This window comes from Phoca vitulina, unplaced genomic scaffold (assembly GCF_004348235.1).
Source record: "Phoca vitulina isolate PV1807 unplaced genomic scaffold, GSC_HSeal_1.0 scaffold70, whole genome shotgun sequence".
NCBI classification, from domain to species: Eukaryota; Metazoa; Chordata; class Mammalia; order Carnivora; family Phocidae; genus Phoca; species Phoca vitulina.
Genome location: NW_022589773.1, coordinates 7,207,700 through 7,224,150, shown reverse-complemented (window position 1 = coordinate 7,224,150; position 16,451 = coordinate 7,207,700). Strand labels below are relative to the sequence as shown.

Below are 16,451 nucleotides of genomic sequence, written 5' to 3'. Positions count from 1 at the left end.
GTAAACTCTACCCCCAACGTAGGGCTTGAACTCACGACCCCAAGATCAAGAGTCACATTCTCTACTGACTAAGCCAGCCAGCGCCCCTCTAGAATTCTTGTGTAGTAAAAATAATGCCTTACAAATGTAGGACATTTTGTGGTTTACAAACCAACATCAAACACCTGGGTTTGTGTGCTTGCACTCTCTCTTTCTTTCTTTTCTTTTTTTTTTTTTTTTAAGATTTTATTTATTTATTTGACAGAGACAGAGATAGCAAGAGCAGGAACACAAGCAGGGGAGTGGGAGAGGGAGAAGCAGGTTTCCCCCAGAGCAGGGATCCCGATGTGGGACTCCATCCCAGGACCCTGGGATCATGACCTGAGCCGAAGGCAGACGCTGAACGACCCAAGGCGCCCTCTCCCTTTCTTTCTGACAAATAAATAAATTTTAAAAAAAGAGAAAGAAATGGACAAGAAACAAATAATTATTTAATCATAATTGTAACAAATGCTTAAAAATAAAGTGTGCAGTGCACCAAATAACCAGAAGGTAGCAGGACAGGGTTCTCCAGCTGCGCTAGAATAGTGGTGAATTAATAACAGATACCTGGGTTCAACCAGGCAGTTTTGGGGAGTTTTGACTAGCTGTTGGGAGACCACTGTGAAAATTATTGTTGGAGTCAGTGGTTAGAAACAAAGCCAAGGAAATCTGAACATCTACAGTCAAGTGAGGCTCGTCTCTGGAATAATCTGAATGGAAACAGAACTGGCTGGGTGTTAGGTTGACGGGTTTCTGTGGACTGGCCAGCCTGCAGCTGGACGTGTCTTCTGAGCTCGGCCCTGCCTATTTCAACCAGTGGGACACCACAGTCCCGGGAAGCGCTCCGACTGCTCCCCTTCATCCTGGGTCCACACTGGCTGGTGAGCGCTGTCCCAGCACCGCCGTTCCTCACCCGTGCATTCCGCAGTCAGACACGATTCACAGAGGCTGAGCATGCGGCAGGCCTCACGCCAGTCTGTGAAGACAGCACCGTGCTGCACCAGGCAAGGAGCGTACCGTCTCCGTTAGAGCTTCCCAAACATTCTTGGTTCAGAGCACCCTTAGGGGCTTTAGAAGTTAGGTCCAAACAACTTAATGAGCATTTATATCTGAATAACTTCATAGCTTTTTGAAGATATACCTATAAATTAAAAGAAAATGAAGTATTTGTATTTCATTCTAGGATGGGTGTACCTGTTGGGCACTACACAACTTCTCAAACTTTGAAATCAGATTGGACACCACCCCTCATTTCCTGTTCCACAGTGATTTTTGTGTGGTTCTAGCTTTTTATCACAACTGTTGAAAACCCAGCTTTGCAAAGATATGTAGTAGGAAGAAATGTCAAATCTTGAATTATCTCTACTCACAGGCAGGATGTCAGACAGATGACCTGTTTCCTCAAATATTTAAAATATCCTGCTGTAAATATCCTGTGAGTGCACTGTGGTACCCCGACACCTATATCTTGATTTAGCAACAGATCTCTGCTTTAAAATGTCTAAACCCACCGCAGGGCTTCTCAGACTGAGGGCACTTATATATGTGTCCAATAATGTACGTATCTTCACACAAATGAAAGCCAGAGGACTCAGGATCAGTGTCTTCTGCGCTTTGTGGCGGACTACTCACAAATACTTCCTCAGCACTCTGCCCTTGATATGGGGCACTCTAAAGGGCTTCAACTAGACAAATACAGTAGAGGATCATATTTTCTGAACTGCAAATCCGGATACAAAGGTGGGTGAACTTATAAAGACGAAGACTGTTACAGGGCCCTGCCCTAGGAATTCTGGACACCTGGTCACCACCCATGAAACACCCCAGTGCAGGATTAACCTCCAAGTCCACAGCCAGCTAGGTCTCCTGGAGGAGGCAGAAATCCCTAATCCCCCCTATGCCTGCCTGCCTGCAGCCCGCCTTAGGAGACATTCAGGTGGAACTAGAAGCATGCCTAAGAGACTATCTGGCATCAATCTCAAAAATAAAACCACCAGTTATTTTACCAGCAAAACGAGTTTACTTGGCAATAGCAGAGGAACTGCAAGTTGGGACAAACTATGGCAAACCACAGGCAAGTCTAAAGAAACAAGGGACGTTCAGCTTTTATTAGGTTTCAGGGAAAATTTGGGAGGTTTGTTTTGAACAAAAGCTCCCTGGAGAAGAATGTGAGGTCTGTCATTGGCTGCGAGCAGTGGTTAGCACACTGCCAGGGCAGAGGGGGTCTCCTACGCCTTAAGAGCAGGATGTGAAAAGTGTCCTCTCTTGTCAAGATGATTCTTATCTTCCTTCCTCCTGCTGGTTTTACGGGCTGCAAGGAGTGGTACCTGCATGAAAGCTTTCCCTTCAGGGCTTCATTTTAAACGAGGTGTCCTTTACTCATTTTCACACTGGTAGAGACTTCTACAAAACTCCACTGTCCCTCCCAGGTCACCTTTTACACACACAGGTGGGTTATCTCACTTGAGGAGTCTGGCAAATAGCTTTAGTTAAAAACCATCTGGGGGAGGGGCGCCTGGATGGCTCAGTTGGTTAAGCATCTGCCTTCCACTCAGGTCACGATCCCAGGGTCCTGGGATTGGCCTGCATCGGGCTCCCCGCTCAGTGGAAAGTCTGCTTCTCTCTCTCTCCCTGTGCCCCTCCACCCTGCTCGTGCTCTCTTGCTCTGTCTCTCTCTCAAATAAATAAATAAAATCTTAAAAACAAAAAAAAAATCTGGGGGAGGGGGAAGACTCTTGAAACACTCTAGTACATTTCTAAAAGAGGTTATTTATTTTAAGTAGGCTCCACACCCAACATGGAGCCCAACGTGGGGCTTGACCTCACAACCCTGAGATCAAGACCTGAGCTGAGATCAAGAGTCAGAGGCTCAACCGACTGAGCCACCCAGGTGCCCCTAAAATAGGTTTATTTTACTGACTCTTGAAAAGTGGATCTGAGTGGTTAAGCATACAACTCTTGATTTCAGCTCAGGTCATGATCCCAGGTTCAAGAGATCGAGCCCCAGTTAGGCAGCGGGGGGTGGAGGGGGGCGGGCGGCGGTGGTGGTGGTGGTCCATGCTCAGCAGAGAGTCTGCATGAGATTCTCTCTCTCCCTCTCCCTCTGCCTCTCCCCCCCTAAAATAAATAAATAAATCTTTAAAAAAAAAAACAGAAGTGGAACTGAGGTTGGAAGTAACCTAAGAGCTCATCAATAGGCAAATGGATAAGGAAGATGAGGTGTGTGTGTGCGCGTGCACCTGCGTGCACACGCACACACACACACAGGAATATTATGCAGCCATAAAAAAGGACGAGATCGTGACATTTATGACAACACACATAAAGAGTATTACGCTAAATGAAATAAGACTAAGACAAATACCATATAATTTCATTCATATGTGGAATCTAAAAAAAATAAAACAATTAGGCAAATAAAAAAGCAGAATCAGACCTGTAAACACAGAGAAAAAACTCATGGTTGCCAGAGGGGGTAGGGAGTAGATGAGCAAAATGGGTGAAAGGGTGTGGGAGATACAGGTTTCCAGCTATGAAATGAATAAGTCACAGGGATAAAATGTACTGCATACAGAATAGAGTCAATGATATTATAATAGTGTTGTATGGTGACAGATGGGAGCTACACTTGTGGTGAACATAGCACGTTTAAACGTGTTGAATCACTCTGTTGTACACCTGAAACGAATGCAATGTTGTGTGCCAATACAACATTCAAATACAAAAATTAATAATAAAAAATTTGGTTGTCCTGCACAAAGAGGTTGAAATTATGCATCTTAGCTTTTTGTTGTCTGTGATAATTCCACAAACTGCTGCAATCCCACCTTGTTCCAAGACTTAATACAAAAATATTTAAATTGCTCTCTCTCTCTCACACACACATACACACACACACACACACAGAGTGGAACTAAAGGAGTTTTCTCCAGTGATGAAAATGTCCCATATTTTCACAGGGGTGTGAATAACAGAGGTGGACAATCAGGAAAAACTTATTCAACTGTGGAAAAATGCATAGAAAAATGACAGAGTAAAAATTATCGGTAGAAACTAACTGGTCAATACAGGAGTGTTCATTGTACAATTCTTTCAATTTGGGGGCATGTTTTAAAATGTCCATGATATGTACACCTGAAACTAATATAACTGTATGTTAACTATACTGGAATTAAAATTAAAAATTTAATAAAAAATAAAAATGAAAAATAAAAACTCCTTGCTTAATCAAGGTAAAAAAAATGCACATCCAATGACCCATTCATTATTCTCCTGGGCATATACTCAACAGAAATGCATAAACATAAATCAAGAGACGTGTATTTTAAACCTTACAGTGGCATCATTCATACTGAGCAGAGTTCTATTGGCAAAATGAGTAATATTTATTCACAGATACAAGAATTGGGGGAGAAAGCCCATTCAGGTCCTTAAGAAATAAGTGTCAAAGATAATTTTGCTTTTTATGTTTAATAATTATACATCAAATTATGTAATGACTTATGTTTTGATCATTTCCCAATTCAGGAGGAAAGAAAATTTTTAAATAAAAAAGTAAAATGTCCATGATAAAATGTTAGAAATTTTTAAATTAAAAATTAAAGATTTATTTATTTTTATTTTTTAAAGATTTTATTTATTTATTTGACAGAGAGAGAGCGCTCGAGAGCACAAGCAGGGGGAGTGGCAGGCAAAGGCAGTGGGAGAAGCCGACTCCCCACAGAGTAGGGGAGCCCATGTGGGACTTGATCTCAGGACCCTGGGATCATGATCTGAGCCAAAGGCAGTCGCTTAACCAACTGAGCCACCCAGGCGCCATAAGATTTATTTTAAAAATTTAACTTGGAGCTCCCGGGTGGCTCAATCAAGCCTCTGACTCTTGATTTCAGCTCAAGTCTGGGGTTGGTGAGTTCAAGCCCTGCGTGGTGCTGGGGGTGGAGACTACTTTTTAAAAAAGTCTTTTCTTTTTTTTTAAAGATTTTATTTATTTATTTGAGAGAGAAAGTGCAGAGGGAGAGAGAGAAGCAGACTACCCGCTGAGCAGAGAGCCCTACTGAGGTCTTGATCCCAGGACCCTGAGATCATGATCTGAGCCTAAGACAGACGCCTAACGACTAAGCCACCCTGGTGCCCCCCCAAAAGTCTTTTTTAAATCAAAATTTTATTTATTTATTTGAGAGAGAGAGAGAATGCTCACACGCTCCAGTGGGAGAGGCAGAGGAAGAGGGAGCGAGAGTCCTAAGCAGACTCTGTGCTCAGGGGGAGATGATGAGGGGCTCAAGCTCACCACCCTGAGATCAGGACCTCAGCGAAAACCGAGTCCAACGTGCTTAACCGATTGTGCCACCCAGAGCCAGAGCCCGCACCCCCTGAAAAAAAAGTCTTGAAAAAATAAAATAAATAAAACTTAATTCTACACGTAAGATATGATCATTACATTGTATATTAATGTTACCTCAAACAAAACACCAGAACTAAGGAGGGGATGGGTTAAAAACAGAATAGAAGTAAAATACAACAAATTTGCTGGATCACTGATTTGGTTGTTCTGAGTAGAAAATTCTTTTAAGTTGGTAACTGCTTCTGTAGAATCATCGGTAAGTAACGGGCCCAGGCAGCTATGGAGGGAGGGGCCTGCTTCCTTCCTAAACAACCTTTTCTCACCTCGGACCCGTCTCCCTCTTCCTACCTAGGAGGCTGAGTCAGAAAACGCGCGGGCGGTTTGCGCTTGCCCGCGCACCGCTAACCTCCGGGCGGCTGGGTGTGCCCCGCCCAGTCCCCGCACAGCCCGGTCTCCCAGCACCCCGACCGAGCGCCCCGCGGGACCGAACCCCTCGCGGCTCCCTTCCTTGTGCTCCGCCCTGCGCTCCGTCCCGCCCCTCCCGGGTGGCGCCCCGCCCCACCCGCGTTCTGCTCCGCCCCTCCCGGGTTGCGCCCCGCCCCGCCGCGACGAAGCTCGCCTCGGCCTGTAGCGACCGTTTTCTGACTCAGCCAGAGGGGCTCTGGCTCTGTGTGGCACGCAGCTCCGCCCCCTGCGTCCCGCCCCGCTCCGCCCTCCGTTCCGCCCCGCCCTGCGCCCCGTGCTCCTCCCGGATTGCCCCGCCCCGTGCGCCCAGCTCGGCCGCGACCCCGCTCGTCTAACCTGCGCGGTCCGCTTGGGCACGGTGGGCGCGAACCCGGGCAGGCAGATGCAGGGCGCTGTGGCCGAGCCCGCCCTCGCCCCGGTTACGCGGCAGGTCAGCGGCCGCGCCGCCCCAGCCGCAGTCCCGAGCGGCCCCGAGCGCGGGCAGCCCCTGGCCGCAGCGGTAGCCGAGCTGCCGGTGCTGGACGCCTCCGGGAGGCAGGTGCCGTTCGGCGCGCTGTTTCGGGAGCGTCGGGCCGTCGTAGTCTTCGTGCGGGTGAGCGCGGGCAGCGGGGCGGCCCGGAGTAGGGACTCTGCCGGCAGGCTGGGATGGAGGTTGCTTCTACAGCTTCGGCTGGGGGGACATCGGGTCCTTCGAAAGGCCCAAGACCCGAGAGTGCGGTCCAGCTGGGCCTGGCCCTTCCCATTGCCGTCCACTAGAGGCTTCTGGAATGCGAACAGCTCCTCTCGCTTCCTTTAATAGGAATGGAAAAACAGCCCGCCAAGCCAAGTCCATTTTCCCAGCAAAGGAGGAGGCCTAAGGGAGTGGGTGCGGCCCAGTTTTAACGCATCTCGGGCGCCCTTCGCGCCTTTTTCTACCCGCTGTGAGTGGCATTAATTAGCGTCACGCGTAACGAAGTACTTGGTCTTTTCTGAACCCTGAGGGTATTGGTCGCTAACTTGTCCTTTTTGACGTGTTCGGATTTCAGCATTTCCTGTGTTACATTTGCAAGGAATACGTAGAAGATCTGGCCAAAATCCCCAAGAGTTTTTTACAAGTAAGTTTCCTGAGAGTGAGCAGCAGCGTGCCCTGCTTCAGGGCGACCTTGTGAAAGTCACCTGTCATTTCTAAGTAGACCGGTGGGATGAGGTGCAGAGTACGACTCCTCTCCAGAACAGACCCTCGCAAACCCTGATTATCACCTTCCCACACATCTTCCAACACCTTCAAAAAAGAGAGAGACGTTAGAGATCTATTTCTGTCCTACTTTATTCGCTACTGCCTGCTTATAAACGTACTATAATAATTTCAATGTTAGTAACCTATTTGCAAATGTTGAATGATAATGACCAAAAGCATGGATGCTAGAAATTATTAATATTTTATTTCCCTTATTCTTTTTTAATAAGAACACTCCAAATAGTTGTTCATTATAGGAAAATACTAATATATCTTAAAGGTTAAAATTTGTATTTGTTAGGATGTGCCTTCCACATTCCTGTGACAACCACATACATATGTTCTTTTCAGGCACATATACATTTGTCCCCACGTGAGCTTTTGAGTGAAGCAATTGGGCAACCTTTGTAAAACTAAGATCTGTTTTCATCAGGCCTTATTAATTGGGATGTGAAAAAATGAAACTGATTAACCCTACTTCAATAATTTTTATTCTTTTTTAGTGTACGCCTTTGGGGGGAGCATAGAGAATTTTTTTGAGAATTATTGACTACATTATTTTGAAGTTCTTAGCAAGAGATCAACTGAATTAACCGAACATTTTAGCATACATTGCTTTGCTTTGACTCACACAATTTTGCTGTTTATTCCATTCTTCTAGAAGCCTATAGGTGGCATTAGAATGGAACAAAAGAGTTGGACGAGGGGAAGTTTTATAAAATATATATAATTTCTGGTAATATGTACCTGTCCCTTTTTTCTCCTAAAGGAAGCAGATGTCACCCTAATAGTGATTGGACAGTCATCCTACCATCATATCGAGGTAAATATATCGGCAATTGAGAAACTAACAAATTAAATCTATTTCAGACATAAAAATTATTTATTTGAACCACTAAGTGTAGGTTAAATTTGCTAAAATAAAGGTAGGTTATCATTACTTTTCTCTCATTTTTACTTATACAAATCCAAATATCTTTTTTTAGCCTTTCTGCAAACTGACTGGGTATTCTCATGAAATCTATGTTGATCCTGAGAGAGAAATTTATAAAAAATTGGGAATGAAAAGAGGTGAAGAAATTGCCTCCTCAGGTAAGACATGACACGTCTCATCAGAAAACGCTAATGGTGCATTTGCACATTTCTGTATGTATGCATGGGGAAAGAAATGGTAAATTCATAAATCAGCCTGCTTTTTATGATTCTAGTAAGTGGGCCAGATACAGCAGACTCTCAAAGGTTCCTTTCCTGGGCGTAATCACATAGAAGACTATTGGCAAAGCACTAAATGAGTGAAAAAAGCAAATTGCAGGACAGTGTTTTCAGTATGATTCTATTTTTGTGGAAATAAAAACCATTTTTGTAAAGATCAGGAGTACGTGTGTGTGTGTGTGTGTGTGTGTGTGTGTAATAAAAAAAGTTTTAGGGGCGCCTGGGTGGCTCAGTCGTTGAGCGTCTGCCTTTAGCTCAGGTCATGATCCCAGGGTCCTGGGATCGAGCCCCGCATTGGGCTCCCTGCTCAGCGGGAAGCCTGCTTCTCCCTCTCCCACTCCCCCTGCTTGTGTTCCCTCTCTCGCTGTGTCTCTCTCTGTCAAATAAATAAATAAATACAATCTTTAAAAAAAAAAAGGTTTTAAAAGATATTGCCATGCTTACCCCAAGGTATGGAAGTTAGAAAAGTGGCCTTTGTATTTTTAACAATGAGTACATTTTACTTTCGTAATTAAATGAAAAATAATATTGCTTGAGTCAATATATTTTCTTACCTCAACACCATGGCTTTGAATACTCTATGTTCTTTAATTGATAAAATGTTAGTTTTCATTTGAAGCCCAACTCAAAGGGGCTCTTAATAGCCCCTCCTGTAGAAGTTATTCCTTCCCTCATTGTACCTGAATAGCCCCTTGTACTTTATCATACACTCTATCAGTGCACTTAAAGTGTCCAGATAGTATAGTTAGTTGAAGAGTTTGAGGTTTTGTCTTTATGTGGTCCACATTCCTGCCTTTAATGCAATTCTTTGTAATTTAACAGAGCTTCGTCAGCTTTAGGTGAACTGTTTCTGTATTAAGTAGAAAGAATGGCTTCTGAAATGCCAGTTGAAAGAACTCAAACTCAAATCATTCATTCTCAACAAATATTGTTGAGCTCCTGTCTGTAATCTGCACTTTGTTGGATGCTCCCAAGAGGACAGTGATAAACAGCCCCCTGCCATCCTGAAATTCATACTCTATTCTGGGAGACAGAAGCAAACAGCTGATTACAATACAATTTAAGGGCTTGTAATAGAGAACATGTACTAGGAATACCTATGCCGGAAATACGAGGGGAGAGAAGAATCTCAGAAGGCTTTATGGAGGAGGTGTCATCTAAGCCCACTCTTAAAGGAGTTAGCTGGGTGAAGTGAGGCTGGGGAAGGGTGCTGCTGACCGAAAGCAGCACATGCAAAGGCACACAGGCATGAAAAACTGTGACTCTTGGACAAGCACAGGTCCCTGTGTCAGGCCGGAGTCTAGCCAATTGGGGAATTGGTGTGAGCCAAGGGACAGGTTGTGGCTAATTCGGGCCAAGTCTGGGGTGACATGCCAAGGAGTTTGGATTTGTTCTGGAGGAGTGGGGGTGTCATACAAGCATTTGAAGTGATGAAGTCGTAGTCCTGTGTCCAGAGTGGATGAGTAATTGGAACTCACCAAACCAGAGCCAGTGATACGGTTGTAGTAGGTTGTAGTAATAGACTAGAAAGAAATGACAGTGGAGATGGAGAGGAGATGGGTCAGGAGATATTTATGACATAGAGTTGACATGATCCCTTTACTGATGTTTTTAAGGAAAGCAACCTAAACTTTATTAAAACTAATGATGAGCTAGCATAAACACGGAGTGTGCTCTTTCCTTTTTCTCCTTGGTATAGGAAATTGCAGTGTGTACATTGTGAGCCTTACTTCTTGGTAGACTGTTTTCTGTGTTGTAACAGTCCCAGCTGTGCAAGTTGTTTATCATTTAGCACTTTAGATCTAAACTGTGAGTTTCACCTTAGTAACACCTCATGGTTCATCGGCTCATCACTCAATAAAAATACAGAATTGCAAAGAAAACAGTTGAATTCTAAACAAAATATATGCTTGTAATTATTAGAGAAGGTATATTCAAATCTTTTAAACTCCTGTGACCTGTGTCAAAGTACTGTATTTCCAACCAGAAAATATTATTCTCTCATAAAATCAACTTTTAAAAGTTCCTCTCTGAAAGAGCAGAAATCTCAGAATAGTCCCACTTGAAGAGTAAGACTCTAAAAAATATAATAATACATCAAAAACTAATGATGTAATGTACGGTGATTAACATAACATAATAAAAAAATAAAAAAGATCAAAAAAATATAATAATTTTAAATTAATGGACATTTTATAAAGACAATAAGAAAATAAGGCCCTTAAATGCCAGGGAGTAATGGGTTTGTAGAAGACTAAAAAACAGGAGTTTTTTTTTTTTTTTTTTTAAAGATTTTATTTATTTATTTGAGAGAGAGAGAGAATGAGAGAGATAGCATGGGGGGGGAGGGTCAGAGGGAGAAGCAGACTCCCCACCAAGCAGGGAGCCTGATGTGGGACTCGATCCCGGGACTCCAGGATCATGACCTGAGTCGAAGGCAGTCGCTTAACCAACTGAGCCACCCAGGCGCCCCTAAAAAACAGGAGTTTTATACAAAAGAACTAAATTCAAATGGGCAAAATTAGGTTGTGTTTGTGGCAAAGATTGTTATTTTAGGTCATGGAATCTCCTTCAATTGAATTTCTGAAATTTCAGAAATATTAAATGATCCCTTCTTTGGACATGAAGAGATAGTTTGGGTTTCTGAATATTTATTTTAGACATAGAATCCTAGAAAACAGTAAAATTTAGTCTTTTACTCATGTCTCTAAGGTAATGGGCCTGTATTTGTTTCTTGGTGAGATAAATGTCCATCATAATAGAAACATGAAAGAAATAGAAGAGTCAGAGAGAGGAAGGGAAATGATAGGTACCTGGAAATACTAAGGATTCAGGCAGGTTAAAGGCAGCATAACCATCAAAATAAAAAGCCGGAAGCAAGACATAAAAGGCAGGGATGGGGAAAGATAAGTTACGAGAAGGGTAAAGAGAGTGGGTCCCTTTGCTCAGAGGGAGCGGAAGTGAAGTATTAGTTCGTGTGGGAAAGGAGATGGAAAAACTGACAGCCAGGGGGAGCTGGGGAGGCGCTGGACTAGCTGCTGTCACAGACAGCTCCCCAAGTCTCAGCGGCACAGCACGGGAGAGGTTAGTTCTTCTTCTGTTCAAGATGGCATATCTATTCAGATGCCTTTCCTCCAAGCAGCAGTACAGCAGGGAGCCAGGGGGAGGGGCCCAGGCCCCTTTCACCTTGTGGCTCTGTCATTTTCATCCCAGGGCTTCCAGGAATGTAGAAGGAACATGGAGGTTTTAAGGAGCTGGCCGGGAAGTGGCCCGTATCATTCTACTCATGGGTTAGAACATAGTCACATGGCCATAAGGAACTGCCGGGAAGACTGGAAATGTAGTTCAGCTGTGGGCCCAGAAAGAGGAAGTGGGTTTTGAGGAGCATATACTGGTCTGTGCCACAGTGTCTCTTGAAAGGGAGTGTAGTTACGTATTAGTAGGTGAGAAATTAAACAGAGGATAAATGATGTATTAAAAGGGAAAGCATTAAGGGCACCTGGCTGGCTCAGTCAGTACGGCATGTGGCTCTTGATCTTGGGGTTGTGAGTTGGAGCCCCATGTTGGGTATGGAGATTACTTAAAATCTTTTTAAAAAAAAAAAATGGTGGGAGAAAGCACTGTCAGTTTGCGAAGTCTGTAGCGGACATTTTTCTGTGGCAGATGATTGGGGTATATCATCACTTCTTTAAAGTAGTAGTTCTCAAGCAGGGTACATTTGGTGTTATCTGGAGACACTTTTGGTTTGTCACAGCGTGGTGAAGGTACGGCAGCATCTAGTGGGTATGCAGGACAGTGATGCTGCTAACCACCCTGCGTTGCACTGGATGAAGACTTACGTGGTCCAGAATGTCAACAGGGAAAGGCTGAGAAACCTTTCTTTGAAGGAAGAAAAGACCAGTTGGAAGTAAGATAACACAAGAAAAAATATTTCAAGGGAGATGGGCAAAAATGGGTGAAGGGGAGTGGGAGATACAGGCTTCGGGTATGGACTGAATAAGTCACGGGGCTGAAAGGTACAGCACAGGGAATAGAGTCAGCGATACTGTACTGGCCTCGTATGCTGGCAGGTGGCAGCTAACCTGCAGTGAGCCCAGCCCGGGTGCAGGGCCGCGGCATCACCACAGTCTACACCAGTGCGTGCTGTGTCAACTACACCTCAAAAAAAAGAAGTTTTATAGAAGCACTAACATTATCTTCTGGTATCTAATTGAATATAAAATGATAATATCTAAAGACAATTCCCAATATTTCAGGAAAGAGCCCCCATATAAAATCAAATATACTCTCAGGAAGCATTCGGAGCCTGTGGAGGGCAGTGACTGGCCCTCTTTTTGATTTTCAAGGAGACCCTGCTCAGCAAGGCGGAACCCTCATCTTAGGTCCAGGTAAGCGTCAAAGCCCAGATCCAGTGGCACACTTTTTGTGCCTTTTAGAAGTTAGGAGGCCACACAGTTTCTTCATAAAATAGATACCAGGTAAAAATGGCAATTTGACATTGTAACAGTCACGATTCTGTGCTTATAGGGGTCACCTTTGTTTTCAAACGCTTCTGTGTATTTTGGTGTCTGTTTATTGGGTGTAATGTGCCCATCATTCTGTGCCTGAGTGATTTCAGGTATTTGGGATAGGAAAGTCAGCGGTGGTTTGGTCAATTCTATTTGTCTATAAAACTGTTTAAAAAGTTCCTGGAAGAGGGGCACCTGGGTGGGTCAGCCGCTTGTGCACCAGATACTTGATTCCAGCTCAGGTCATGGTCTCAGGGTCCTGGGATTGAGCCCCGTGTCAGGCTCCATGTTCAGTGGGGAGTCTGCTTGTCTCCTTCTCCCTCTGCCCCTCCCCACCTCCCTAAAATAAATAAATAAAAAAAAGTAAAAAAAAAAGTTTAAAAAAAAAAAAAGTTCATGGAAGAGAGGGGCACCTAGGTGGCTCAGTTGGTTAAGCGTCAGATGCTTGATTTTAGCTCAGGTCATGATCTCAGGGTCGTGAGATCGAGCCCTGTGTGGGCTGCACTCAGCAGGGAGTTTGCTCGAGATCCTCTCTCTTTCCCTTCCCCTCTCCCCACGCTCGAGTGCTCTCTAAAATAAATAAATATTTAAAAAAAAAAAAGTTCATGGAAGTGAACATTTCCACATAGAACAAACCATCAAGCCTTTTTTTTTTTTCCTCAATAGAAGAATCAATCCAGTTACTTATATCTAACAAGGCTAGAAGACTTGCTCAGTGTCAGAAAGCAAGTTAGCTCCAGCGACAGCTCATTCAGTAACAATTACTATAAGCCACATAGTTTTAATAGCTTTATTGATGACTTTGGGCCACCTGAAATTTCTTTGGCTCCACACTGCTAAATGGTTGAGTGTTAGATCTCTACCATGGTCAAGTATTGTAGTCAGGGACAGGCACTCACATATGACAGTGTAAATCACTAAATTGTAAATAGATTTTCTTGGTTCTTCTTCCTCTTGAAAATTGTCCACATTAGCGAGCATAGCTTCTAGGGAGTTATAAAATTAACATTTACTTTAATAAACTCCACATGTCTAAAAGTCTTTAGAAGGAGGCTTTTGACCAAGCATTATGGCTTTTTGGCTTTCTGCAGCTGGAGCACTTTAGCTAGCTAAAACCTGTAATTTAATCCCTCTTTCCCTCTCTTGTGAATTTCCACCAGTTAGACTAGAAAAAAAGAGAAGCCCTGTTTTATGAGAATGAGTCCTCTAGATTAGCCCTGAATGACCTTGAGCCATATTTTTGGATGGCTTGTTTCCATCTTCAGACCCGATTTGAGTCCCTAATCTCCATGTCTCAGCATCATTTGACCACATGTTCAGATGTGTAAGGGTGACCCAGCGCACAGAGCATCATTTGTGTGCCAAGTTGGGAACATAATTGAGTATGTGAGGAGTATGTAAGGAGTATATTTTGATACTACCTGCTGGAAGAAATGTAGCTCCTCTAAGGGAAGAGCTGGGTATACTTATTTATAGAAACTTTTCATGGTTAAACCTGTATTTCACTTTGCCTTATTTGATAATAAGCTAATTTATGATATTAAATATACAGTGATTACTGTAGATTACTGATGCCTTTTTTTTTTAAGATTTTATTTATTTGACAGAGAGCACAAGCAGGGGGAGTGGCGGGCAGAGGGAGAAGCAGACTCCCCACTGAGCAAGGAGCCTGATGCAGGACTCGATCCCAGGACCCTGGGATCATGACCTGAGCCAAAGGCAGATGCTTAACTGACTGAGCCACCCAGGCGCCCAAAAACATGCCTCTTATAATATTTACTTAATCTTATGTTTTAAGTTAAAATTCTGGTCTTGAGTCCAAGAATCAAAGTAAAAAAGACCCTAGACCTATAAATTATGACTTTTTAATTTGAGCAGATAAAAGGATTGTGGACGTCTAAGTGTATTGTAACTGACTGTCTCAATGCCCTGATTTTTTAGCCTCTTTTGGTCTATGATTGTATTGCAGATAACCTATTAAATCAGTGTTTGGCAGTGAATTTTTTTTTTTTTTGAAGCAAGTGATTTATTCCATTATTACATTTAAGAAACAGATGTGATTTTCCAGCTTGATATTTATGCTAGTTCCATATTCTGCCTGTCTGTTTGACATGATATTTTATTTAATTACATCTAATAAAACCTAACGGAGGTTATAATTTAAGAATCTTTCCCCTTGGATCTCATAAAACATTAAGTATCACTCTTATTTAACCATAATCCATGTCATGCTTTATTACCTTAATTTAAAATTATTAGGGCATTATACAGAGAATATTATGAACTCCAGGCAATCAATTTTTCCCTTTAGACTAATTAAAAGTTGAAAAGATTCCTTGATTCTAATAAGCAATAAATCTAATGAATCTATATGCCTACCTTTGCCTTTTATTCTCTTCTAGGTAACAACATCCATTTTATACACCGTGATAAAAATAGGTTGGATCACAAACCCATCAACTCTGTTTTACAGCTTGTAGGAGTTCAGCACGTGGACTTTACAAGCAGACCTTCAGTTATCCATGTGTAATGGCATAGACTGTTGTCACTTTCAAATGGACCCTTGGGATAGGACCTGAAATGTTCAGAGTCGGGTATCCTTGTGCAGTGTCTAACTTGTTGGCATGTCGCAGCCTTTGACGAGTTATGGAAACATGAAGAGACCATGTACCAGTCATTGCATGCTGGGAGGCATTAGTTGTCAAAAATATGATCTATATTTATAATTCTATAGCTTTTAAAATTTTATGTAAAATACAATTTTATTTATATAAAACTTTAAAAGCTATAAAATTAGAAATACCATTCTATATTTTGCATTATGGTATATCCATTCAATGAAAGTTTCTGTTGGCCATTAAAATAATAAATTCTTTTGAAGAACATATAAATGGAAAGGTAAGCAACTCACCATCATTTTATCTAGTTTTGAAAAAAGCAGGATATCAAATTCTGTAAATAATATAATCATATTTTTTATATGTTTATATTTTTGTATGCTTAGGAAAAAATATAGGAAATAAACACACCAGAATATTGCCAGTAGGTACCTCTATATGGTAGGATTACAGGTGTCTTTATTTTCTTTTCCATACTTTATCTCTGAACTATTGTATAATGAGCATGATTCATTTTCTTGGCCAGGATAAGTTCTTTAAATTTATATGAAGAATATATTCCTACATAACAAGTTCTGCAAAGTTGCATTTATATAGGCTGCTGTCCACATGTTTCTATCCTCACTGCTTTACTCAGAGGACATATGGCAAACCAGACCTTCTGCATAGGCTGTGTCCAAAGCACCTTGTACCACACACCCACTGCCCATTTCACTAGGTTTTTTGTGGGGAGGAGTAAAAGGAGAAAAAAATGTCTTATGTATTTAAGATAATGTATTTAAAATATGCTTCAGTATGCTTTTTGAAAGGATTTTAAGAATTGTTTAAAAAAAAAACTTTGTAACTTAAATGTACGCTGGTTTGGTTGCCAGATTGCTTTTATTTAGTGTATTGTTGTCATCTTTTATTTCTCTAGAATCTTAATAGGTTTAGTTGCAAAGAAATTCTGATGAAAAGTATGGTAAGAGCAAAATGTTGGTAATTATTAGCAAGTATATACTGCTTTGAACTTATAAACTTTTATATCAAGCATATGAGGTCACACACAAATATATTTCAAGTATCCAAAT

At 42.3% G+C, this 16,451-nt stretch overlaps 1 protein-coding gene across 1 annotated transcript; it reads left to right on the top strand.

The window, feature by feature from the left end:
• The first annotated feature begins 6,135 nt into the window (after window positions 1-6,135).
• PRXL2C (peroxiredoxin like 2C) lies at window positions 6,136-15,550 on the top strand. The gene is made up of 6 exons (XM_032392866.1): window positions 6,136-6,419; window positions 6,853-6,921; window positions 7,813-7,866; window positions 8,030-8,135; window positions 12,512-12,643; window positions 15,166-15,550. Exons 1-6 carry the CDS (start codon window positions 6,210-6,212, stop codon window positions 15,291-15,293), a joined length of 699 nt encoding a protein of 232 aa, XP_032248757.1. The 5' UTR covers window positions 6,136-6,209; the 3' UTR covers window positions 15,294-15,550.
• Window positions 15,551-16,451: the final 901 nt, after the last annotated feature.